Source organism: Micrasema longulum, unplaced genomic scaffold, assembly GCF_059751315.1.
Source record: "Micrasema longulum isolate JH-2025_06_02 unplaced genomic scaffold, ASM5975131v1 h1tg000133l, whole genome shotgun sequence".
NCBI lineage: Eukaryota > Metazoa > Arthropoda > Insecta > Trichoptera > Brachycentridae > Micrasema > Micrasema longulum.
Window position 1 is genome coordinate 1361744 of NW_028277339.1, and position 22789 is coordinate 1384532.

A 22789-nucleotide genomic window follows, 5' to 3' on the forward strand; every position below is an offset into this window, starting at 1 on the left:
TTAATTTTTTCGCTTGAATTTTTGACACCAGACAGGCTGCACTACTATCCGAAATAAGAACTTAATATTATATTTGAAATAAAATACAGTAAAATGGTACTCATTTCCCTTTATTATTGAAAAAAAAATTACGATGAAACATTGACCATTCTTTCAGTACAAGGCAAGCTATTATATAAAAAATTAATAGTGTATTTCACCTTTGAGAAATCAAACAGGCAGATTTTGCTAAATCCTTTCGCTGAATTCAGGATACTTGTGATTTTAATTTTAAAAATAATTATTTAACATTTTTTTTGTAGATTGTATACATTCTAAAATCACAAACCGAAGAATTGAAAAACAAAAGTAAAATATATTAAGAATTTAATGCTGTAAAGGAAAAATTAAAATCAGTAAGCAGTAAAAAATGTTTCATAAACAGTAGTTAAATTATGTATTTTTTTAGCTACATATATTGTTTCATGATAGCAATCGAGTTGTTTTTAAAAAGCACTCAACAAAAATATGATACTACTTATTACTTAAATAAAATAGTCCAGTCTTCCGGAAAAAATGGCAAATTAAACCGTTTCACAAAAATAAAAATCTAAATAAGGCAACACAATACTGTCATTTACAGCATTAAAAAAATATATCTACAAAATGGTGAGAATGCTTAATATGTCAAAATTTAATATATCGGCTCAGTTAGTTATGTTACACCCGTAGTACTTAGTTATTTGTTTTTAATATGTGAACATAATTTTAACTGCTATTCTTTAAAAATATATTTATAAACTTTATTTTATCAATGTTTTATTTGACTTACTTTCAGTCTATAAGAAAAGGTATGGCATTTATGTAAAATGTATTATAAATTTAGTGACACCATTTGAAAAATTATTTCTATTAAAATTATTGAGGTAATAAGACACTGATTAAATATAAATATTTTTCTGTAGGCTGTATTAATAAGGCATTTTCATTTGGTAGCTGCAATAATCATCGTTTACAAAATATAAGATGAAAATATTATACTTATAAATGAATTCGTTTTCTTTTTATACCTAAAGGGGACGTATTACAAATATTTCACAAATACGATCACATCCATCTGAACAATAAATAATTATTTATACCAATTAGAAATCACCATTTTAATATTTACAACATATAAGTGTTTTATGTATCCAATACCTGAAAAATAAAATTAAGAGTGCAATATATTTTAATCGACAGTAATAATTTCAATACCCAGATAAGAGTCGATTTTACTTTGTGATTGCCTCGCATCCCACTCTGGAGATATTGACAGAAAACAAAATCTGTATTAAGCTAAGAAAATACGCCATTTAATTAACGCTGGGGTGCAATTTGTCAACGAGTAATTATTAAAGAACTGCGGTCAAGGAAGATGTTGCAGTTAACTTCATTTTTATAACAAACCATGCACTGACCACCACCATCTTGTCTTCATTATTTGTTTTAGATATTTTCCACTACATACATAATACTATAGTATTTATTAGTGTGAACTGGCGCCTAAAGCATTATAGGTATAAATAACAAATAACCACGCAGAATTTCTGTGTTTTACAAATTAAAAGATAAATGCGAGTCAATGAAATTTACAAATACATAGTCCTATTTATTACAATGGATATTCAGATCATTCTGGTTAGGCTGTACGACATCTATTTACTAGCTAAGGAATATAGGGATAATTCAAAACAAATCATTATCATAAGAAGTATAGACATGCTCTCAGTCCCGAGTAAAGCTTTCATAAAATAAATAGTCTATAGCACTAATGTAACTGTACATATAGCTTTATATAAAATAACTGGCATGGTTTAAAGCTAACCAATGTTGGTTGGAAATTGCATAATGAGGAAGTTTAGCCCCACGAGAAATTGGATATAAAAAATGTTTTCTTATGCGCGGTAAAAATTAGAGCATTAAATTACACGGCAAAGTTTCTTGAAAATGTGTATAAAAAATAAAATATTTTAATAAAAACAAACTACTTTGAATGACGTCACAAGTTCGTACGAATCAACCGATGACAAGAGCTGTGAAAGATTTTCAGTTTACGCTACGTCAAGTGACCAATTGGCGAACTGACCGAGAAGAAGCCGAAGAGAACTTGAAACGTCACATGCGGAGTAATTCTAGAAATACAAAACTTTAAAAAATCATAACGCTGATAATTTGGCTTGGTTCTGTACCTCTAGGCGGCTGCTAATTCAAAAGTAAAATGTTCAACAATAGCCTAAAGAATCTACTTTCTCTAAGTGATTTCTAATAATTCAGAACATTAATTTGTATTTTCAGTATCTTAATACATTGGTTCTTTCATTATAAAACTTACATTTCTTCAAAATCAATGGACATGATCATAAACTGGATACGGAAATCGAAATGTCATTTCATCAAATTCTGGATTTGCATCCGTCTGCCTCTGAGGTACAGAGTTTAATAGTCTATTAACAAGTAAATAAAATAAAAGAAACCACTGAACTTCCTCATTGCGTAAACAAATAAAGTTTTGTAAATGTCCCTATAGTATGGCATAACATAAATACAAAACTTTGCATACAAGTCAAATAAAATCTGATAAGAATAAATATTCCAATGATACAATCACTTAACGCGCAATATGATTTCAAACAATTCAAAATCAATCTTTTAGATAAGAAAGTAAAAATACTGTTTTTTTATTAGTTTGTTAATCTAACAATTTGTTATCATTATATTGACATAAAACCTTGATTACCAATGAGTATTTTATAAAGATTTTATTTTTCAGAAAACAATTTTTATTGATCAACACAGCAAAATATTGAACCTTTTCTTTATTTTTATTCCAACAGATACCAATAATCGTTTATTATAAACTGGTCAATTTACCAAATAATAATCAATAAAATAAAAATTGTCTGGTCAAGTCAACGATAAAAGAAAAACTTAGTTTTGCTACCCAAAGGAAAAGTTATAGAGCCATAGCATTTACCATACACTTAGCTTATAAAAACATTGAATAGCAATGTAAAGTTATTGCGTCATGCGAATGTAACTATAAGAATGATAAATAATACCAAATGTATCAACTAAAATTATGATTATCCTATGTTAGTTGCCTTAAATGGAACAGCTAAGGGCAACATTCAAAAAATCTTCAAAGCCAATACTGATGATTCCCTGTTGCTGCGTATCACGAGAGCGGAAGGCCTCGGTGAAGCGTTGGATCTGAACACACAACACGATGAACTGGTCCACTGATACTTCTTTTTTATTTACAACATCACTTTTGTTTACCAGAACTTTGATGAACTCTGGGGAGAACCGAAATCCCATTTGCATCAGAGCTAGAAAAAAACATTTACTTCTGCATAAATTGACTTCATATTAGAGTTCATCTTGATTAAAATCAAGATTTCAATCGGGTGATTATTTCAAGAAAACTCATTAAATTAATCAACAAATTTTACTTCGGCAAAAAATAACGAGGAGAACAGAAATTATGTTTTAGATTTAAAAACAGTACTCATTTATGATTTATTAAACACTTAAATAATAAAAGATGTTTGCTGTTTAGAAAGCATTTATTCTCTATGCACTGCGGGGATTTCCTTCCTTTTTTAAAGAATATGTATTGGTACATCATGAGGATATTATAAAGGTGCCAAGATTTTTTTCATTGATATATTTTTAAAATCACGATATATTCCAACCTTGGTGGTATCGGAATATGGTGAAGGTTGGTTATATGCAAAAATTTGAAAATTGAATGAAATAAATAATTACCTTGAGATAATTCAGGTTCCTCGATATGTCCTGACTGATCACGATCATAGGTGTGGAATACTCCAAGCCACTGGTTAATGTAGGTATAAAGTTTGGAGAACTCCTCAATGTTAATAGTTCCCGAGCGGTCACCATCAAACATCCCTAGAAATATTAACAATGATAATGATAATTTATCAACATAAAAATTCCTATATTCTACTATATTTTTATGGGAAAAGATTTCTCTATGTAGACATGTTTAAAGGCAGACATTTTTTATATGCGGTGTAAAATAATAAATGTTAATAAATTTTTATTCTAAAAATGATTGATTGTGTCCGTCATGTATGGGCCCGTTTCACATTTATCGCGTCAATCCACTCGGTCCGGTAAAATTAGGATGAGTAGGGCCGATTTAATAAGGCCATTGAGACAGATTCATTATTTCATCACATTTGAACAGGACTGTTGTCTCGGGGTAGTATTTTGGACTTACGGGCCAAAGGTCAGAGGCTCAAATCCCACTCTACCACAACTCGATTTCCATGTTTCCAGAACAAGTTATTTACGACTTTTAGGAAATGGTCTGAAAATTTGAATATTTGAGTAAATAATAAGAACTTGAGTATTTCTCTTATTAGAAAAAAAAAATTATAAAAATTAAGGCTCGCAGTGGTGATTACTAGCATGTAATAGTTGGCGATGGCTGACTGTTATTTTTTTTTAATTGCAGATTCTTCACTATTCAATGTTAATCGCTTATCGAACTTGTTTTTGTAGATTTTAATATATTATATCTGTAAATTTTGAGTGGTTTTAGTAGCATTATTCTGAATGACCGATTCTTCTTTATTAAATTTAGATTGCTCCGAATAGCAAAAAATAAATTATGAGGCTCAAAGGGGTGAAATTTTACAGTGCCCAAGATCATGATCAATCAACTGAGGCCCGAAGGGCCAACGTCCCTAGCATGTAACAGTCAGCGAAAGCCAACTGTTGCCGGCTAGCGTTAATAAATACATGAATCACATTCCCAGTAGTACACTGCGGTATGTCTAAATTGGCCAATTTGCAGGAGAGCAAAAACAAACTATTTAAAATTTGTCAATGCTCTTAACTTAATATATATTGACATTATAATGCCCATTTATTGTAGTATTTGCTCAGTTTACAGTGAAAATATAAGAAGAACACTGCAGTAATTATGATGCTACCGTACTTCTCAATATTTTCCTAAATTGATTTTGAAGAATACTCAAGTTCGTGGTATATCTGGCTCAAAAAAATCATAGAGATATGTCAGTGTTCTTCTAAGAGAAAAAAGTTGTTAAACTGCATTCATAACTTAAAACAGTCAAATTTAGATTTACAGAAGTGTACTTCTGGGGGTGCGAATTGTTCACAACTAGCCTTTATTTAGAATAAATTATTAGACCATTTTACATATAGAATTACTACACTTATATAACTAAAGATGCATTTTACAATGATACTTATTAAACTGATCAATAGACTCATATCAGTTGGAATTATTGACGATTTACAGTTAGAACTACCAAATTTCAGCATTCTGTTAATATATTACTTACAATTTTAATCAATCAAAAATACCGCTGGAATATCAGAAAAACTGTCATTATTTAGAGTAACAAAAATTTAAAACTTAACGGCTCTTAGTCCCTAAAACAAATTTATTTCAGTAAAACATTGTAAAAAAAAAAAACAGGTTACGCGGTAATGCAGGTTTTACAGGGAATCAAAAGACAATGTTAATTAATTAAAAAACTAAAGCTATTCGGATATAAACCAAGGTCCCAGAAGATTATACTAAATTAGAAATACTTAACGGTATTGCAGACTCCGGATTAGGAGGTCCGAATCCCGCTCTACCACAACTTGTTTCCCATTTTCTAATACTGTTATTTACAAAAGAAAATGGTCCCAAAATATAAATTTTTGTGAAAATCATGAATGCAAATATTTCATTTTTTATATTTAAAAAACATAAAATTTTACTGTAGACGGACAGTACTAGAGATTGAAGGAAAGTATCGTCTTAATTGAAGGGTACATGGCAAAAACGGGATAATGAATTTTGCAGGAGCAAAAAAAAACTTTATTTGTGAGACAGTCAGTTCAAGGCAAAACTAGTTAATTAATTAACTAATAAAAACCTCTGCTTCAAAATAAATTTAAAAACAAAATCAACAACAAAACGACACCATTAAACATAAATTTATTTGCGAATAATCTTAATGACGGTGTTTGCTTTCGAAATAATTCGTAATAATCGATACAGATTATCAAGTTTGAGAATTTTAACTTACCATGGTGCTACTCGTGAAAACCTGTAATTGGCTTATTTGTAATTTGTTTTTTACATATAGTCTGACTAACTTGCAAAACTCAAATCTCCAAAAATAAAAATTTTACAGGAGGGTGAAAAAACAGTATAATTTGTTGAAATTGGAGTTATGCAAGTAAGTCAGACTATATGATAAATGTAGCTGTTGGTTATCCGAATAAAGAATTTTAAAAAAAACTCCTTTCTTCAATGTTAAAAACTAGCTCATTACAGCAAATACCATATTTTTTACTGTTGTTTTGCTAGCCGTGACCCAATATTTTTTTCTTTCAATTTATCAGACGAGGAGTCACATTTTGTTAGTTTTTAATATTTCGTTCTAATGAACTCATTCAGGAGAAAAAGGCACAACATCTCGAAAATATAAAAAATGCAACAAGCCCATTTTTGCCATGTACCCTTCAATCAATTCAATGGGGTGGAGCCAGCTAAAGTGCTATGCATACCTTGGAAATAGCACAAAAGTATGTACTCAAGGCTCTGTTCGGGGTCCCTATCAGAACACCCACAACGGAGGTATTTGAACGAGTAGGTGTTCTGGACGTCAGGCAACTGTACGCTAGGGCACTTCTCGTTCACACACATAAAAATGGAGGGAGTAAATATAATACAGTATATGAAACAAGATAAAAAAAGAGACAACTATTTGTGCCACCTAAACTGACAACATCGTTTGGTCAGAGGAGTCACATGTACCTAGCTCCCAAAATTTACAACACTCTGCCTCTTTTAATTAAAAATTTAATTCAAATAAACAGAAATTCAAATTATTTGTTAAAAAATGGCTTCTGGATTTGGGTCCCGAAAACTGCCTTGAAATGGTCACCCCACCAAAACAGTAGTCTATTTGAACTCTTGAATTTAATTGAATTATTGTTGCATGTCTGCTATTTATGTTTTATGTTTATATCAATACAGTGTTATCTATTATATTATATTTATTTATTATGTACTAGAACATAACATAAAAAAATATAATGTAAATGGATGCCTCGACACGGGTTATGCCCAGTGAGGTGTTCATATAGAAAAGAAAAAATATGTTTTATGTGAAATAAAAAAAAAAATGTATACCAAGTAGTATAGTGTACTCTTCTTTGGAGAACATTTGAGTTATGTGTTGGTACATTTGGATATTGATAGTAACAAAAATAAGTATACCTATCATGAGACGGCAGGCTGTGTCTGAAAAGTTCTTCCCCTGAGAGTTGACAAGAGCCGCCTGTAGCTCGGGGGCGGTGATGTGTCCCGAACGATCACGGTCCACCGCGGTGAACCACTGCATCACTTCAGGGGGCACTCCACTCGCCACTGCATTGTATCCTGATCCTGGCTGTTCACAAGCCTAATTAGGAACTATATCACTCCACTATCTATTTACAATATGTATATATGTACATAAGCGCTTTATACAATACTTAATTATAGAATCAGTCTTATATTGCCCACCCGTTGGCATGTGTCACTTATTGTTCCACGAGTTAACGGGACGTAATAATTAAACACTCGCAACACTCCTACTTAATCACTATGAATACGGAAATGTCCGGTTAGGATCGTCTCTGTTGGAATCTTCGCCACGGCCAGCCGGAGCGAAGCTAATCGCGCAATCTGGACTAGATTGGTAATAGTAGTGCGATCCTCGATGTCCGGCGGCCGCAGACAACAGGCGATGGGCTTCGTCAGGCGGTACACGAGGTGGTTCCGTGAACATCCGATCAGTTGTCAGACAATCCACGGCAGAGTAGCCGTCTGCAGGAATTGCTTCCATGCTGCTCCTCTTAGCGGAATCTCCCGTACCGCTATCTTTACAAGATGATCTTTCTGAAATATTATCGGGGAATATATGTGTCCCCGGGCATTCACTCTCGGTAGATAAAGGTGCTAATTGTAGAGAATCGGTAGTATATTGCGGTACAGGTGTGTTCATTCGTTTTCTAGTATGATAAATAAAAATTACCCATACTATTGAAGTCAAGACAGCGCAACAAACTATGGTAATAATTATAATGCCCATCATATCTTCATTCCCCACAGACATAACAGGGGGCAAAACTCTAAGCTTTGTCGAGTCTTTTACAGTACCCAGAGAATTGGCAATTTCGCATTCATAAAGACCTTCGTCAGTTTGCAACGCTCCGACAATAATCAAAAGTTGATCTTCTGCGGTGAAAAAATGCCTTTCTGTTCTTGTAATGGTAGCACCATCCTTCAACCATGTTAAAGATGGTTTCGGGGACCCAGACACCATGCATTCTAGAACAACGGATTTTCCCGCAGTAACTTCTTTATTGACCATAGCATTTACAAATGAAGGCGCTTCCAAAACAGTTAAACTCGCATTGAATGTAATGGCTCCAGCAGGATTCTGAACCTTGCAGCTGTAGACCCCCATATCGGAAATACTAGAGTTCACGATAAAGAAAACATCATCAGCGGGCATGAAGAGCATGCGACGCTCTCGAGCGGCCGGGAAGTCGTTCCCTCCATCCTTCTGCCAGGCGATCTGCGGGGCTGGCTCTCCACTAGCAGCACACTCCAGTTTGGCAGTTTCTCCGGCCTTTACCGTTATATTCAACGGTTTCTTTATGAACTTGGGAAATATTACGATGGTTATTCGACACCTTTGAGAATATGTTGTGCCAAAACTATTTGACACAATACATTGGTATTTACCAGAATCAGAATTAGTAATATTGGGAATAGACAACTCCGAATGGGCTTGTAAAGTGTGTTCTTCGGAATCTAATATGGATTCTTTTACTATTGGATTGGAGATGTTGACGTTGTTTTTCTTCCACAAAAAGACCATTTGTACATTACTTGTGGAGACAGCTTTACAGTGGAGGTGAGATGTGCCTCCCTTGATGGCCAACTGAGTCTTGGGGTGTTCCAAAATGCGCGGTTTTGGAGAATCCTTACAAGTGAAATTTTCTCTGTTTAGATTGAATAGGGGTTTGTTTCTTAAAGAATTTGGGTATGCGCAGACGGCTTTAACTGAGTTCGGCTGAGCGAGATTTTGAAGCCACAAAGTTAGCCACCGTAGATTGCAATCACACAATAAGCTGCTAGTGTTCAAATGGAGCTCTCTTAAGTTTTGTAAAGGGTCGAAAGCGTGTTCCTGCAGCGAAGTAATATTATTGCTGCTTAAATCTAGCGAAGTCAGCATAGCGAGTCCTAAGAATGCCTTGCTGCTGATGGATTTGATGTGATTGTTAGCCAGTGAAAATTTGTGGAGGTTAACTAGACGCTGAAATGGACCATTCATATCTTCGACTGTCCAAGATATTTGGTTGTGAGATAGTTGTAACACTTCCAACGCTGGGATACGGCTGAAAGCATTTTCTGCGATTGTCGATATTCTATTATTATCTAAATTCAGTCTCTTCAAATTGGACAGATGCTCAAAAGTATGGCCGTTGATAGTCTCCAAGTTGTTATTAGATAAGTCAAGTTCCTCCAAGAGCCCATTGAACTCCCAGCAGCCCTGGTCTATGGCCACTATTACGTTAGAGGACACAGATAAATGAGTGAGGGAGTCCAAACCGTAAAGCCAACCCTTGGAGATAGCAGATATTACGTTCTTGTCCAACTGTAACAATGTAATGGATTTCAACCCATAAAAGACTGCATCTCTCAGGTGTTTAATTTTGTTACCTCGGAGCTTTAATGTATCCAAATTTTCCAGACCCTGAAATATCAGACCTTCCATCTCCAGGAATAAGTTTTCATTGAGCTCTAGCACATTCAGGGCCGTTTGGTTGTAAAATAAAGATTTCGGTAAACGTGTCAACCTATTCTTATTCACCTTAAGCTTGACGAGATTTGTCAAATTATTAAAAGCGTCGCTTAGAATTACCTTTATTTTGTTATTGGTTAGATGCAATGTTTTTATTCTATTGTTTGCGGGGAATAGAGAAGGAGTTAATTTGTCAATGTTGTTATTGTTCAAATTCAAGTCTTCTAATGCCGGTAATGATAAGATAGATTCAGATGCGATATTCTGAATATGGTTGTGGGATAGACTCAGTTTTCGCAGGGTCTTTAGAAACCCCAGGGATGGTATAGAGGTGAATAAATTTTTGCTCAGCTTCAGATCAGACAGATTCCTAAGATGAGATAAATTGCAGCTATAATCATCTTTCAATTTATTAGAACTGAGGTCCAATGATTCCACCCAGGACGGTAACTTATCGACAAGTCCAGATAAATTTCCCTGCGAACAGGATACGTGAGTTGCGAGACACGAGCATCCGAAAGGACAATCAATTAATGCAAATACAAAATTAATGTTCCAAAACGGTAGCGCCAAAAACCACAATAGACAATGGAAGCCCATCTTAACACTTGTTAGCTCATACGCTCATTAAACTTTAGGAGATGAAACTGCATAATCATTTTTGTAGCCAGTAGTACACTTGGGGACAAATATTTTTATAAACTGTATTTAAAGAGTCTTTATCGAGCGATTTACGTGTAGAAACAAATATTTTATTTCAGGTGCACGACAACCCACAAATCGAAGAGACAGCCATTTTGACAATAGCTTGTGTTCGGCCGTTCGGCGCTACCAACTAATAATACCAAAAAAGCATGCCCACAAGAAAATAACTCGGTACTTATTTTTGTCCACCTCATAAATAAAAACGAATTTGTAAAAATTCACACTTTTTCTCTGATTGAAAACATTTATTAGTATTATTATTTTAATTTCAATTTCGCTTTTTTGCCAAAGCGAAAATATAGGAATCAGTTGGCTTGGCTTCCCAATTTGATCCCTTTTTTAAGTTAGTGTTTTAGTTTTTTTTTGTTGATAACTTATATAGTGCCATTTTAATTCTTATAATGATAATCTCATTACTTCTTCGTATTTTTTATTGGGTTTTTCACCTCTTTACTGAGGTGTTCTACCCAGTGTCGAGTTTTTGATAAATTAGTACTATATACAAGTTAGTGTGTTAGCATTTAATATTAATTACCATAAACATATTTACATATAACATATTTACAATTTGATACCATTCATAACTAGATATTTACATAAAACTTACATTGGTATTTACCAGAATTTACCTTGTTTATTGGGGGGGGACAGGAGAGTTAGGATATGAATAGGGAATGGGATGTTGATATCAGAGAGGTCGGATAGGAACTCAGGATAACAATAATTTATGGGGCATCCAAAAAAAACATGGTTTAAATATTCCTCCTCAAGCTGACATTCGCACATGGCAGAGTCTCAGACATGGATTCTGCATAGGTGAGAACCATTACAGCTTACAGTAGTGCCCAATGCACATTCTGCATATGGATGATGTCTCAAACTTGTTCAAAATAACTTTGGAAAACCAAGGCTTTTCAGTTACATATGGTTTCTTTCGTTGGTCATTTTGATTTACGTAACCAGTTAGTTTGAAGAATTTCGGCTCCATTATTGTGTGTTTATTTTTATGCAAGAAATCTACCGCATTAAAAAAAAAGTAAGTTTGAGTTTATGGTAGTTTATAGTCTGTAGTTATAGTAGTTACATTTTTGCGACCAATGGGAATTTGAAGATGTCACAAGACTTGACGTAAACCATAGATTAAATTCAATTCTCAAGAATGTGTCAACACCGCACCGGGTGTATAATCTTATACTTTATACTATAATATATAATCTCTGCACACCGGCACCTGCAGAATACCAACTGGTCAATAATAGTAATTTGTAGTTTTACTGAATTGTAAATTATAAAATATAATATTCTGACAGTGACGACGCACAACGAGCTGTGTTCACTCTGGTGTTCATATTGTTTTCAGTTTTCAGTGGAACAAAAAATACTAAATTCAGTTACGACGGTTAGTAAATAATATCCTTGTGTTGTTGCTTTTGTTACTGAAACAACAACAAACACGTGGGAAAATAAATGATTTCAAAGTTTTGTGTTTCGTCCAAAGTTTTGTTAAAAATTCTATAAAATAAAAATATATCATGGCCGACGATGGTTGGAATAGTGACGACGGGATCCCCATAACTCCGACAACTTCCAACGGACGCTATGGTGAAAACAGAAAAAGTTATCAAAATATTGGCAACCAACAGTTTATCAAGAAACAAACCTTCGTTAAAACGGACTGGCGCAAGAGAAACAATGATAGTGAATCAGAAAATGCGGAAAAAATTGAAGTGAATTCAAGTTTAGTGGGTAAGATAATCGGCAAAGGCGGCTGTAAAATACGAGAAATAGAAAGTGAAAGCCAAGCCAAACTTAAAATAGACAAATGTTACGACCGTCCAGATATTACTATGGTCTCTCTGATTGGAAGTGAACAAGCAAAAATCAAAGCCCGTGAGTTAATAGAAAATTTGGTTGGAGAAAAAAAATCTGAGTACAATTTTGTGAATTATGCAGGACCTGAAAGGTATGTGCACGAAAATAAAAAAGACAATTATAATGATTCCTACACAGAGCCGCAAGAGGGTGCTATAGACTGGAAAACACTCCACGAAGAGAGCATCAGGGCTCAAGAGGCTCACTGGGCAACTCTTCCTCCTATTCTGAAGAACTTTTATCAGGAAGATCCGGAGATTGCTGGAATGTCAGAAAGTGATGTTACCAAGTGGCGAAAAATTAATTACGATATTACGGTAGAACGTATATACGATGATAGTAGTGTCGAAATACCCAAGATACCTAATCCTGTTCATACATTCGAGCAAGCGTTTTCAGCTTATCCTGAGATACTAGAAGAAATAAGGAAACAAAATTTTACCAAGCCTTCACCCATTCAAGGTCAAGCGTGGCCGGTACTTTTGGGCGGCCAAGATCTTATCGGGATAGCGCAAACAGGAACAGGAAAAACACTAGCATTCTTGTTACCCGCACTTATTCATATCGACAACCAACCTACTCCAGTAGAAGAGCGCCAAGGACCCAACGTTCTGATACTAGCTCCTACTCGGGAGTTGGCTCTTCAGATAGAGAGAGAGATTAACAAATATCAGTACAAAGGCTACAAGGCAGTCTGCATTTACGGGGGAGTTAGTAGACGTGACCAGATCGATGTGGTAGCGAAAGGTGTTCAAATAGAAGACTCAATGACTTGGTGCGCGCTGGTCACCTGAATGTGGAAGCGATAACGTACTTGGTGCTTGACGAGGCCGACAGGATGTTGGATATGGGTTTCGGACCACAGATCCGAGTGTCTCTTTTGAAGATCCGACCAACTAGGCAAACAATAATGACATCAGCTACTTGGCCAGAGGGAGTTAAGAGATTGGGACAGAGTTATATGAAGAATCCTGTGCAGGTAGTGGTCGGGTCTTTAGACTTAGCTGCTGTACATACGGTGACACAAGAAATAGTGTTTGTGAATGATAACATGGAAGAAAAATTTGAAATACTTGTAGAATTCTTAAAATCGATGGATCCTGATGATAAGGTTATTGTATTTTGTGGTCGAAGGACTACAGCTATACAAATATCAGCAGACATTGCATTGTTAGGCTTCAATTATCAGAGTATTTACGGTGGCTTAGAACAATGCGATAGGGAGCAAGCTTTGGAAGATATGCGGGCTGGCGTTGTTAATATTTTAATTGCTACAGATATAGCGAGTCGAGGTTTAGACATAGAAAATATTACTCATATATTGAACTTTGATTTCCCACACAATATGGAGGAATTTGTACATCGGGTCGGCAGAACTGGACGTGCCGGTCGAACTGGAAAAGCTATAACATATGTAAGCCGCCATGACTGGTCCAAGGCAGAAGGTTTGATTGGCATTTTAAGCGAAGCTGGACAAATGGTACCACGTGAACTTGTTAGTATGGCCGAGAGGTATAAAAAAAAAATGCTAGAAAATCCTGAGCCTGGTGGTCGCGGCAGGGGAGGAGGTAGAGGATACAGGGGGGGTGGAAGGGGTGGCCGTAGAGATTATAATTAAATAGTTTTTAATCGCTACATACTTAATGTTTATGAAATATCTTTTGTTTCTGTGATAGCACGATGTTAGCTTTAATATTTTTTTTATGTAATAACATCATTAATTAACTTAACATAATGTTTAACTTCACTGTTTGGTACAAACTAATGTGAATTTTTTTGCTTGAAGTTTTTGATACACATAATTTCAATTCTAGAAATAATCTTTTTGAAAAATAAAAAACTTCGTATTTTACATAAACACTCTATGTTAGCGAAAGCATATTGATTTCTCCAAACACTCGAATGTCGATCATTACTTTTTATTTATTTAAGAAAATCATTGTTTTATTTTTGTTCGGTTCTATTAATGTGAAATATTAAAAAAAATAATGTTCTTTGAACACATTGAAGAAAAATCTTCTAAAACTTCCATAAAAAAAGCATTAATTATATATAAATAATAAATTAAAAACCGGCAACCAGTATAATTGTTTCAATTAATATTTGATTAAAAGTTTATCAATTATATTATTTATTATTTCAGCATTTACTTTGTGGAAAAACATTTTGAATTTATTTAAAATAAAACACTTTGTAAATTTACCACACAAGAGTTTAATACATTATAACACAACTAGTTTTGGGTAATCAGTATTACCCATACTCAGGTGTAAATATAAACTAAAAAATAAATGTAAATATATATGATGGGTAATACTGATTCCCCGAAACTAGTTGAGTTATAATGTATTAAACTCTTGTGTGGTAAATTTACAAAGTGTTTTATTTAAAATAAATTCAAGTTTACTAACGTTTTTATTTAATTTCACTTTTTTTTGTCATTCTACTTTTAACAAATCACACGTGAATTTGTATTAGATTTGAAAAGTAATTATTTGCTTACAAAAAAAATCATAGATACAGTTCAGATATGGCAGAATTTCTGTAAATACAAGCCTATTGAATATAACCGACTTCATATTAATTCTCATTTGATGGACTAAAGATCTATTACTGATATATCTTTGAAGGGCGGACTTAACAGTAAAACAGAGAAAATGTTCAGTGTGTATGGCTGCATCAATGGTATAAACTACTCAAAACATAAAAAAACTAATTTGACTCATTTTTTTTTATCATTCATCGAGTGGTACAAATAGTAAAAATTAATTCTAGTAGTATAAGTAGACTGATTTCTGTCCCATCTTTATCGGTTGGTGTAGTAAAAGTGACGGACCAATGTTTCGGCCACTAAAGTGAGTTACAGCTGCGGTTTCGGCCGAAACTTTGGCTCAGCCGAAACCTGCTGTCAGTATGTGTCGGATTAAGTTCGGCTGTACTCGGGTGGAAAATAAGCACAATTAGAGATATTGGATTGTTATCCGTTCAAATAATTAGTTATTGTATTACCATTGTCGAACATACAGAATAAAAACTAGGCTGTGTAAAATTTTGTGATTTGTTCTATAGTTATGAATTTATAGTTCCTACAGCGTACATTGAAGAATTGCTATGTAAGATTAAAATATTTTAGAGAAGGGAATATGGAAGTCTAGGCATTTACAGGGCTTATGATATGTCATTGGCTGGTTTAAGTGGCCACTTTACACACTATGTAACATTCACCATTTTGCCTATGTTTGAGCATCCATATTCTTCAAAATTTTCCATCTGTTTATTTAAGTGAAGTTAAAGAGCTGAAACCTTTATTGTTGCGAAGAGATGCATCTGATTAAGTTATTTCACATACTAGGCAACGCCTGAAAACAATTTTCCAAATTTTAAACTTCTTGGACCAGTTGGTTTTATTGCAATATTTTGAGTATGTCCAGGGGGTGAAATCCAGTATTTTGTCTACAAACATTTGGACATACTCAAAATATTGTAACTGTCATATATAACATAACAACGAACCAACCAAAGCTCTAAAAATAAACAAATGTAATTATTAAGTTTATGCCTTTAATTCATTTAACATTTATTTTATAGAACTCGTAAGGTTTAACTATAAAAACACCTAATTTTTGGCGTTTTGAAGTGACTTTTAACATACATATTTAAATAAGTTTCGGTTTTTGGCCGAAACTAGAACAGATGCCGAATTTCTGTTTTGGCTGAAAATCGGCGATCATTAAATATTGATGTTGTTTGTACAAATTAATCGAATGTGGTCACACAGATGAAGTGATCAGTAATAATAATCCATTTTGCAAAATATAAGTTCAGTAACTAAATAATCCTCTCCTGAAAAGTTACATTTTTGGTAGTTATACTCTAACGTCCGGAACAACTAACAATTCCCACGCAGTTTTATCTTGATGACTGCCATGTCTGTACTGTTATTGTTCTTAGGAAATAAAATGTCACAAATAATGGCGAGCAGATTTTAAAGTTCAAGTAAAGTTGAGCCAATTTTTTTTTTTGTCAAAAACTCGATGTAGTCCTGCGCATCCCCCATCACATTTAATGAAATATTTATGTTGTCAGCAGTAAAAACCAAATACTGCCATAAAACTGGGACGTCTATTGGATTTTTTTATTTCACCCTTTTAAAAATATATTTTATAGGTATATTTATCACTGCATTTATAATAATGTATGTTGTTTGAGATCAAAGCCATTATTTTTCAATCAGAATTACTATCGATTGGCTTATAAGTAAACTAGATTTTGTACAAAAAACTTTTTTAATTCACTAGTGCTTGTAAACAAAAAATTTAAAGATTTTTACATTTACATATAACTACTTTATTAGTTCTGTTATATTAAAAATAATTGTATTTCATTGAAATGTTAATTAGAATACTTAGTTATCACATTCTCAAACACTTTTTTTCACATAAGATCTATCATGACTTTCTTATTTTTTGGGATATTTCACTTCCAATTGAGCCATAGTTGATGGTTTGAAGTAAATATTATTAAACTAACATACTGGGACAGCTGACTGTGTTTTCTATAGGGACTCAATATCTGCTCCTATCGTATAATAACTTCAGTTTTAGCTATAAACATATTTTCACTACCAAAAGTCAATTGAACTGGCGGCTATATCCGGAATACTGTATGTTTCGTGAATAAATAAAAAAAAATAGCAAACGTATCAAAAACAAAAAAAAATCCATGCAGTGCGATTCTGAATGTTCTTTAGGGAGCAGAGAAAGCATTGCTAGCATGTAATTTACCTACTTATTATCCTCTCTGAGCATTCAGAATTGCACTGCTGAATATCCTTTGCTATAATGTATTTTTGTAAAGAAAAGTATAAAAAGTTTTATCTGGACTAAATATTATAGATTACAATACAATTTGTAACTTTTATTTTCTTATTTATTTTTTTGAGATATAATCCCGTTCATGAAAATTTTGATTGATTAAAAATTACCACCTGTTAAGATAAATACACTATCATATTTAAGTTTATTTGCATGAGTGCTCCTATGTAAAAAAAATAAAAAAACACTTAATTTTAAAGATATTGTACATATATTATATACAACATTAAAATATGATGTTTTTTTTTTTTATTTGCCAGAAAGGTATTTTTAAGTTGATGAGATGATCAAAGATGACACTCTTATGTGAAGTCAATATTCCAATGAGGATGTTCATTGGTTTTAAAAAATATATATATTTGTTAATACTATCAAATTTAGCCAAAATTAAAAAAAAAAATTATGATCATTTTTTAAAATTACTCCTGGGTGAGTTGTCTTGATTGGTGGGTTGGCGGAAATGTATCACAACACTCTGTCATTAGTTGATTTCGGAGAACTAGTGATGTCATTCAAAAAGGTAAATTTTTATCAAAATCAGTTTTATTAACTTTTTCATACATTTTTGAGAAACATTGCCATACAATTAAACGCTCTAATTTTTACCGCACGTAAGAAAAAAACATTGTATATCCAATATCCTGTTGCACTAAACTTCCTCATTGAAATTTTATTTACATTTTATATATACATAGAAATAAACTACATTTGAATACTCAACACTGCAATATTATTAATTTAGTGTTTCCCCTTTTAGTGGTTGGCCAGGGGGGTAGGGGGTTCTTATACACATGAACAAATAGTGTGATTCATCACTTGTATATATACCAAGTATTGACTTAAACTAGATATATAATTTTCAAGTTATGCCTGAATCCGGAAACATCAAGTATGGATAAAATTTTAATTCGGTCCGTCTTTAAATTTCTCACTAAACTGAATTTTCAGCATATAGTTTTGAAAGAGATGCCAGCAGTATTTAAAAAAATAATATAGTCTTTTCAGAGATAACAGAGAGTCAATTGAAGACGACCTCCAGCCCGGGCGGCCTGTTGAAGTCACTTTATTTTTTAAAAATGTATCAGAGTAAGCCCGTTTGAAGAACAACAGCCAACAAAAATAGTAGGACTATCATATTTATGTATTTTGTGAATTATATATCATCATCTTGGTATGTCAAAGGTTAGTGCAAGATAGGTGCCGAGAATGGTTACACCGCTTCAAAAGCGACGGCACATTGAGAGTTCCTGCGATTTTTTAGTCCTACTCAGAGACAATAAAGATAATGTTTTTGATCAGATTGTTAAGGAAGACAAAACATGAGTTCATCATTATGAGCCTGAATTGAAACAACATTTCATGCAGTAGCATAAAAAGGGTTCACCACCCCCTAAGAAGTTCATGGTTTTTTGGGATATATATATCCTGCAGATTGACTACACAAAAAATGATGTCACTATAGCCAAAACATTCTATGTTAACTACTAGAGGAGTTAAAAGAAACTTTGAAGCAGAAAATGAGAGGAAAATTGACCAAAGATGTTTGCTTCTCCAGGACAATGCGCCCGTGTACAAGAGCAATGTTGCATCGACTGCTGTTCACAAATGTGGCTTCCGAATACTAAACCACCTTCCCTACAGTCCAGACCAGGGTCAGTATTCAAATGGGAAGTTAAACTTTATCTACAAAGTAAAATTAGGTTTTCAGTATGAAAAATAGAATTTGTTTACATTTTTTTCTTTTCTTAACATGTTACCTATGAAGATACTTTGAATTTTCATACAAATGTACACATTTTCGTACAAGAATATCGATATGAGTTTATACCGTCTCGATATGTACCGATGAAGATAGCATTTATAATCGCGGCGCTGGACCCATCAGATTAACATTCATTCCCAAATTTAAAAAAAAAAACCGTTGAGAAAATAAATTTCTAATGATGAAAAAGTCAAGTCAGAAATTTCAAACCCTATGCATGAGACAAGCATCTTTGCCATTACACCAAGGTGACTGCCTATTATAAGTGTTAATAAAATTTCACCTTATTTAATTGAATTTAGTTCCCAACACAATCTATGCTTTCATCGGGAAGACTCATATTAATAACTTTATTTTAAACAATAGACTAGGTTTAGTTGCATTTGATTACTAGGAGTAAAATAATGCAATAAGGTTGTTTAAAATCGATTTTTTCCCATGCAGATAGATACACAGTGATTTTGACTAATTTAATCATCCTGGGAATTATCTATTTTAGATCTTTTTATGCTTAACACCATTTTTGTAATGTTTAAATTTAATTTTATTTCAACAATGTTTGATTATGTCCAAATGCTTGCAGACTGGCTGGATTTCCTCCCTAGGGAGTTGTTCATATTTAAATTTATTTCAACAGAGAGGGAAAAGAAGTATAAAAATTGGAAAATTGTTTTCAGGCGTTGCCTAGTAGGTGATTTGGTTCAGCCGGATGAATCTCACCCACGTGATAAAGGTTTCAGCTCTTTTACTTCACAAAAGTCAACAGATGGAAGAGTTGAGGAAATGTGGATGTTCAAACATGGGCAGAATGGTGAATGTTACACAGTGTGTAAAGTGGCCACTTAAACCAGCCAATGACAGGTCATAAGCCCTGTAAATGCCTAGACTTCCATATTCCCTTCTCAAAAATGTGTTCCCTCTCTGTTGAAATAAATTTAATTTTATTTAATTATTTTATAAACGTTTATGTACATTACAAAATATTTCAATGCATACATAACACAAAAAAAATTCATACTAAAATTTAAATATACAAAGATGGTAAAATAAAAATACCCAGCAATTATAGAGAAAGAATGCTTTCCTCTCTGAACTTTTTTTCGCTAATATGAAAGATGTTGATATCCGAAGAGATACGGTTGAGTAAAGACGTTGCTCTTCCTACTGGCATTACCATCGGCAGGTTGGTTCTGCAAGCAGGAAGATAAAACAGCTTAAGCTGTCTATGTCTAAGGTAGTCCTTAGGAACATAAAGAAAAATACTCTCCAATACACCCATGTTGATCGTAATACCATGGATCAATCAAAAAATACATAAGCAAGTATGCATTTCTTCTTTTCTTCAAATTATTGTAGCCAAGCATTCCCAGTATGAAGTCAGACAGGTACAACCACGGATAATATCCGCACTCCCTTAAGTAAAGATACCTCAGAAATTTATTCTGAACCATCTAGAAAATTTGTTTTAAGCAATATGAAAAAAAAGAACTATTTTGTCAAAAGATTCCAAGAGTTTATATAAATTATACAGAGAGCATGTGGTTTTCAAGCTTTTTACTAAAGATCACTTCACTTTTACAGTTTCATACTATCTAGGATGGTTCTATGGTGAGATCCTATTATCCAATACATTTTATTTAGGTTATTTTTACATATATGTGCCTAAAACGCTTTTGAAAACATTAATAAATGAAGATGTGAAAACATATATATATATAATACATCGTGGGGTAATTACTACACCAAGTTACTTCAAAATCAGCATTTGTGAGTTACCCACTAAAAACACATTTTTTTTATCCTGCTCCATGACTGCTATAAATAGAAAAGTCATTCAATAAAATCAGATAATCAAATCACGACTTGCCTATTTGCAGCATTCATGGAGGAAAATAAAAATCAACAAAGTTTTGAGTATGTCCAAATGTTTGTAGATAGGCTGGATTTTTTCCCTAGGGAGTTATTTAGGTCTAAATTTGTTGCAACAGAGAGGGAAAACATTTCTGAGAAGGGACTACTATATTCCCTTCTCCAAAATGTTTTTCCTCTGTGTTGCAACAAATTTAGAAGACAAAAATATTTGTTCTTAGTGGGTAACTCAAAAATACTAATTTTGAAGTTACCTAGTTGTATTCAACCTTAATATTTAAAAAATAAATACAATAAAAATACTAACTAAAAGGAAATACAATTTAGAACATGACCAACAAACATTTGTATTAAAATATTGTTTCTTTGGATACGGCCCAAAGTATTATAAAACGCTAAATTAGTATTTCCAAAATTAGGACTGAACAATTCTAGTGTTGCGATTTGATATGCGAATTTTATCGTACTTAATTATAATGAAAATCCAACAGATTGAATGAAAGTTCAAAGTCGTTAATTTTAATTATAGTGTGTCATAATTGTACTGTGCAAGTTCATTTTATATGCAATACAATTAAAAATAAATGAAAATGTATATCTATTGTTATTATTTTTGGCTACCATTTGTATTGAAATGTAATTCTACTGTTAACCAACAATAAATAAAAAAATTGTATTGAGAGAAAGGGATTTTACTTTTTAAATAGACTATAATTTTATTAAATTCAAAGCTACTTAGTATACTTTTTGCCGAAGAGATTAAAAGTAAAAAAACAAAATTAATTTATGATCACTGATTAAAACTGTGTAGACATTAGGATTTAACCGAATATATTGCTTGGTTTATACATTAGGAATGTTAAACAACAAAAATGATACTGAGAAAAATAAATAAAATATTTATGGAATAAGCATATTAAGGAAAGAAACAAAGAGTGAGAATTATCGACAGAAATAAATAACGAATAGCCCAACTACATAGCTTTTCTGCGAGTTTCTGGCATAATTATTTAAATTTTAAATAGTTATTCTTAAAAATTAAATAGCAGCAAGACTTCAAAGCTAAAATCGGAATAATACGCTTTCTAGAATTCTTTGTTAAATTATTCATTTTATCGAATATTTTCGTAACATTATTTGTTTCATATAATGTTTTTTTTAAAGATAATTGGATAAAATAATAGGAAAAAATGGTTTTGTTCAAAATAATATTTTTGATGACAGCTGTCAGTCAAGCGCGATGTGAAAATGACAACGAAAATGTTTATAGAGCATAAAACAGACTTTTAAGAACATCAAATTAAATTAAATAAAACTGGCGTGGAAAGGGTATGATTGATAAATGAAAGATATGAATAATACTTACATTATAAGCCATCTCCGAAGCTATATGTCGTTTATCAAATTGATAAAAAATGCAGCTTTATGACACTCAAATACAATGTTATTTGAACTGTTTTTTAATTTATTTAATAGAGTCCTTCAAATTTAAGAATCAAATAGGCAATATTAAGCACAAAAAAAACAAAAGTGTATTTTTTCAAGGAGGGATGATTACATTTGATTTCGGTAAATACGACTTTATTATTAAAATACTCAGATTGACCACAGATTGACTTGACTCAAAATTTGTGCTCGACAGTAGCGTTTAGCGTTGCCAATTTTCATCATGCAAAAATCGGTAGATACAGAAAAATAAATCGGTAGATTCATTGTCGTTGGGGAGGGGGCAGTGGGGGGAAGGGGATGTATGAAAATTTCCCTACCTTTTTTCATTACAAAATTTCGCTAAACATGCAAGTGGATTTGTTAAAAACCCAACCAAATGGTGC

At 32.9% G+C, this 22789-nt stretch overlaps 3 protein-coding genes across 5 annotated transcripts; 1 reads left to right on the forward strand and 2 right to left on the reverse strand.

Moving 5' to 3' along the window:
- Nucleotides 1-92: 92 nt before the first annotated feature.
- Nucleotides 93-10675, reverse strand: LOC148284297 (uncharacterized). The gene is made up of 3 exons (XM_088242176.1): nt 7298-10675; nt 3790-3933; nt 93-3350 (listed from the first exon to the last, which is right to left on the reverse strand). The coding sequence occupies exon 1, from the start codon at nt 10473-10475 to the stop codon at nt 7665-7667; it is 2811 nt and encodes a 936-aa protein (XP_088098302.1). The 5' UTR covers nt 10476-10675; the 3' UTR covers nt 93-3350; nt 3790-3933; nt 7298-7664.
- Pef (penta-EF-hand domain containing protein peflin) lies at nt 93-22600 on the reverse strand. Of its 3 annotated transcripts, none has more exons than XM_088242226.1 (4): nt 22324-22600; nt 7298-7469; nt 3790-3933; nt 93-3350 (listed from the first exon to the last, which is right to left on the reverse strand). In XM_088242226.1, the coding sequence occupies exons 1-4, from the start codon at nt 22333-22335 to the stop codon at nt 3124-3126; spliced, it is 555 nt and encodes a 184-aa protein (XP_088098352.1). In that variant the 5' UTR covers nt 22336-22600; the 3' UTR covers nt 93-3123. The 3 variants fall into 3 exon arrangements, with proteins under 3 accessions (XP_088098352.1, XP_088098344.1, XP_088098361.1); XM_088242218.1 differs by having other exon boundaries at nt 7298-7481; nt 22324-22585; XM_088242235.1 differs by lacking the exons at nt 7298-7469; nt 22324-22600 and adding an exon at nt 6583-7256.
- Nucleotides 10942-20266, forward strand: LOC148284299 (putative ATP-dependent RNA helicase DDX43). Its single transcript, XM_088242210.1, has one exon. It carries the CDS (start codon nt 12113-12115, stop codon nt 13244-13246), a length of 1134 nt encoding a protein of 377 aa, XP_088098336.1. The 5' UTR covers nt 10942-12112; the 3' UTR covers nt 13247-20266.
- Nucleotides 22601-22789: the final 189 nt, after the last annotated feature.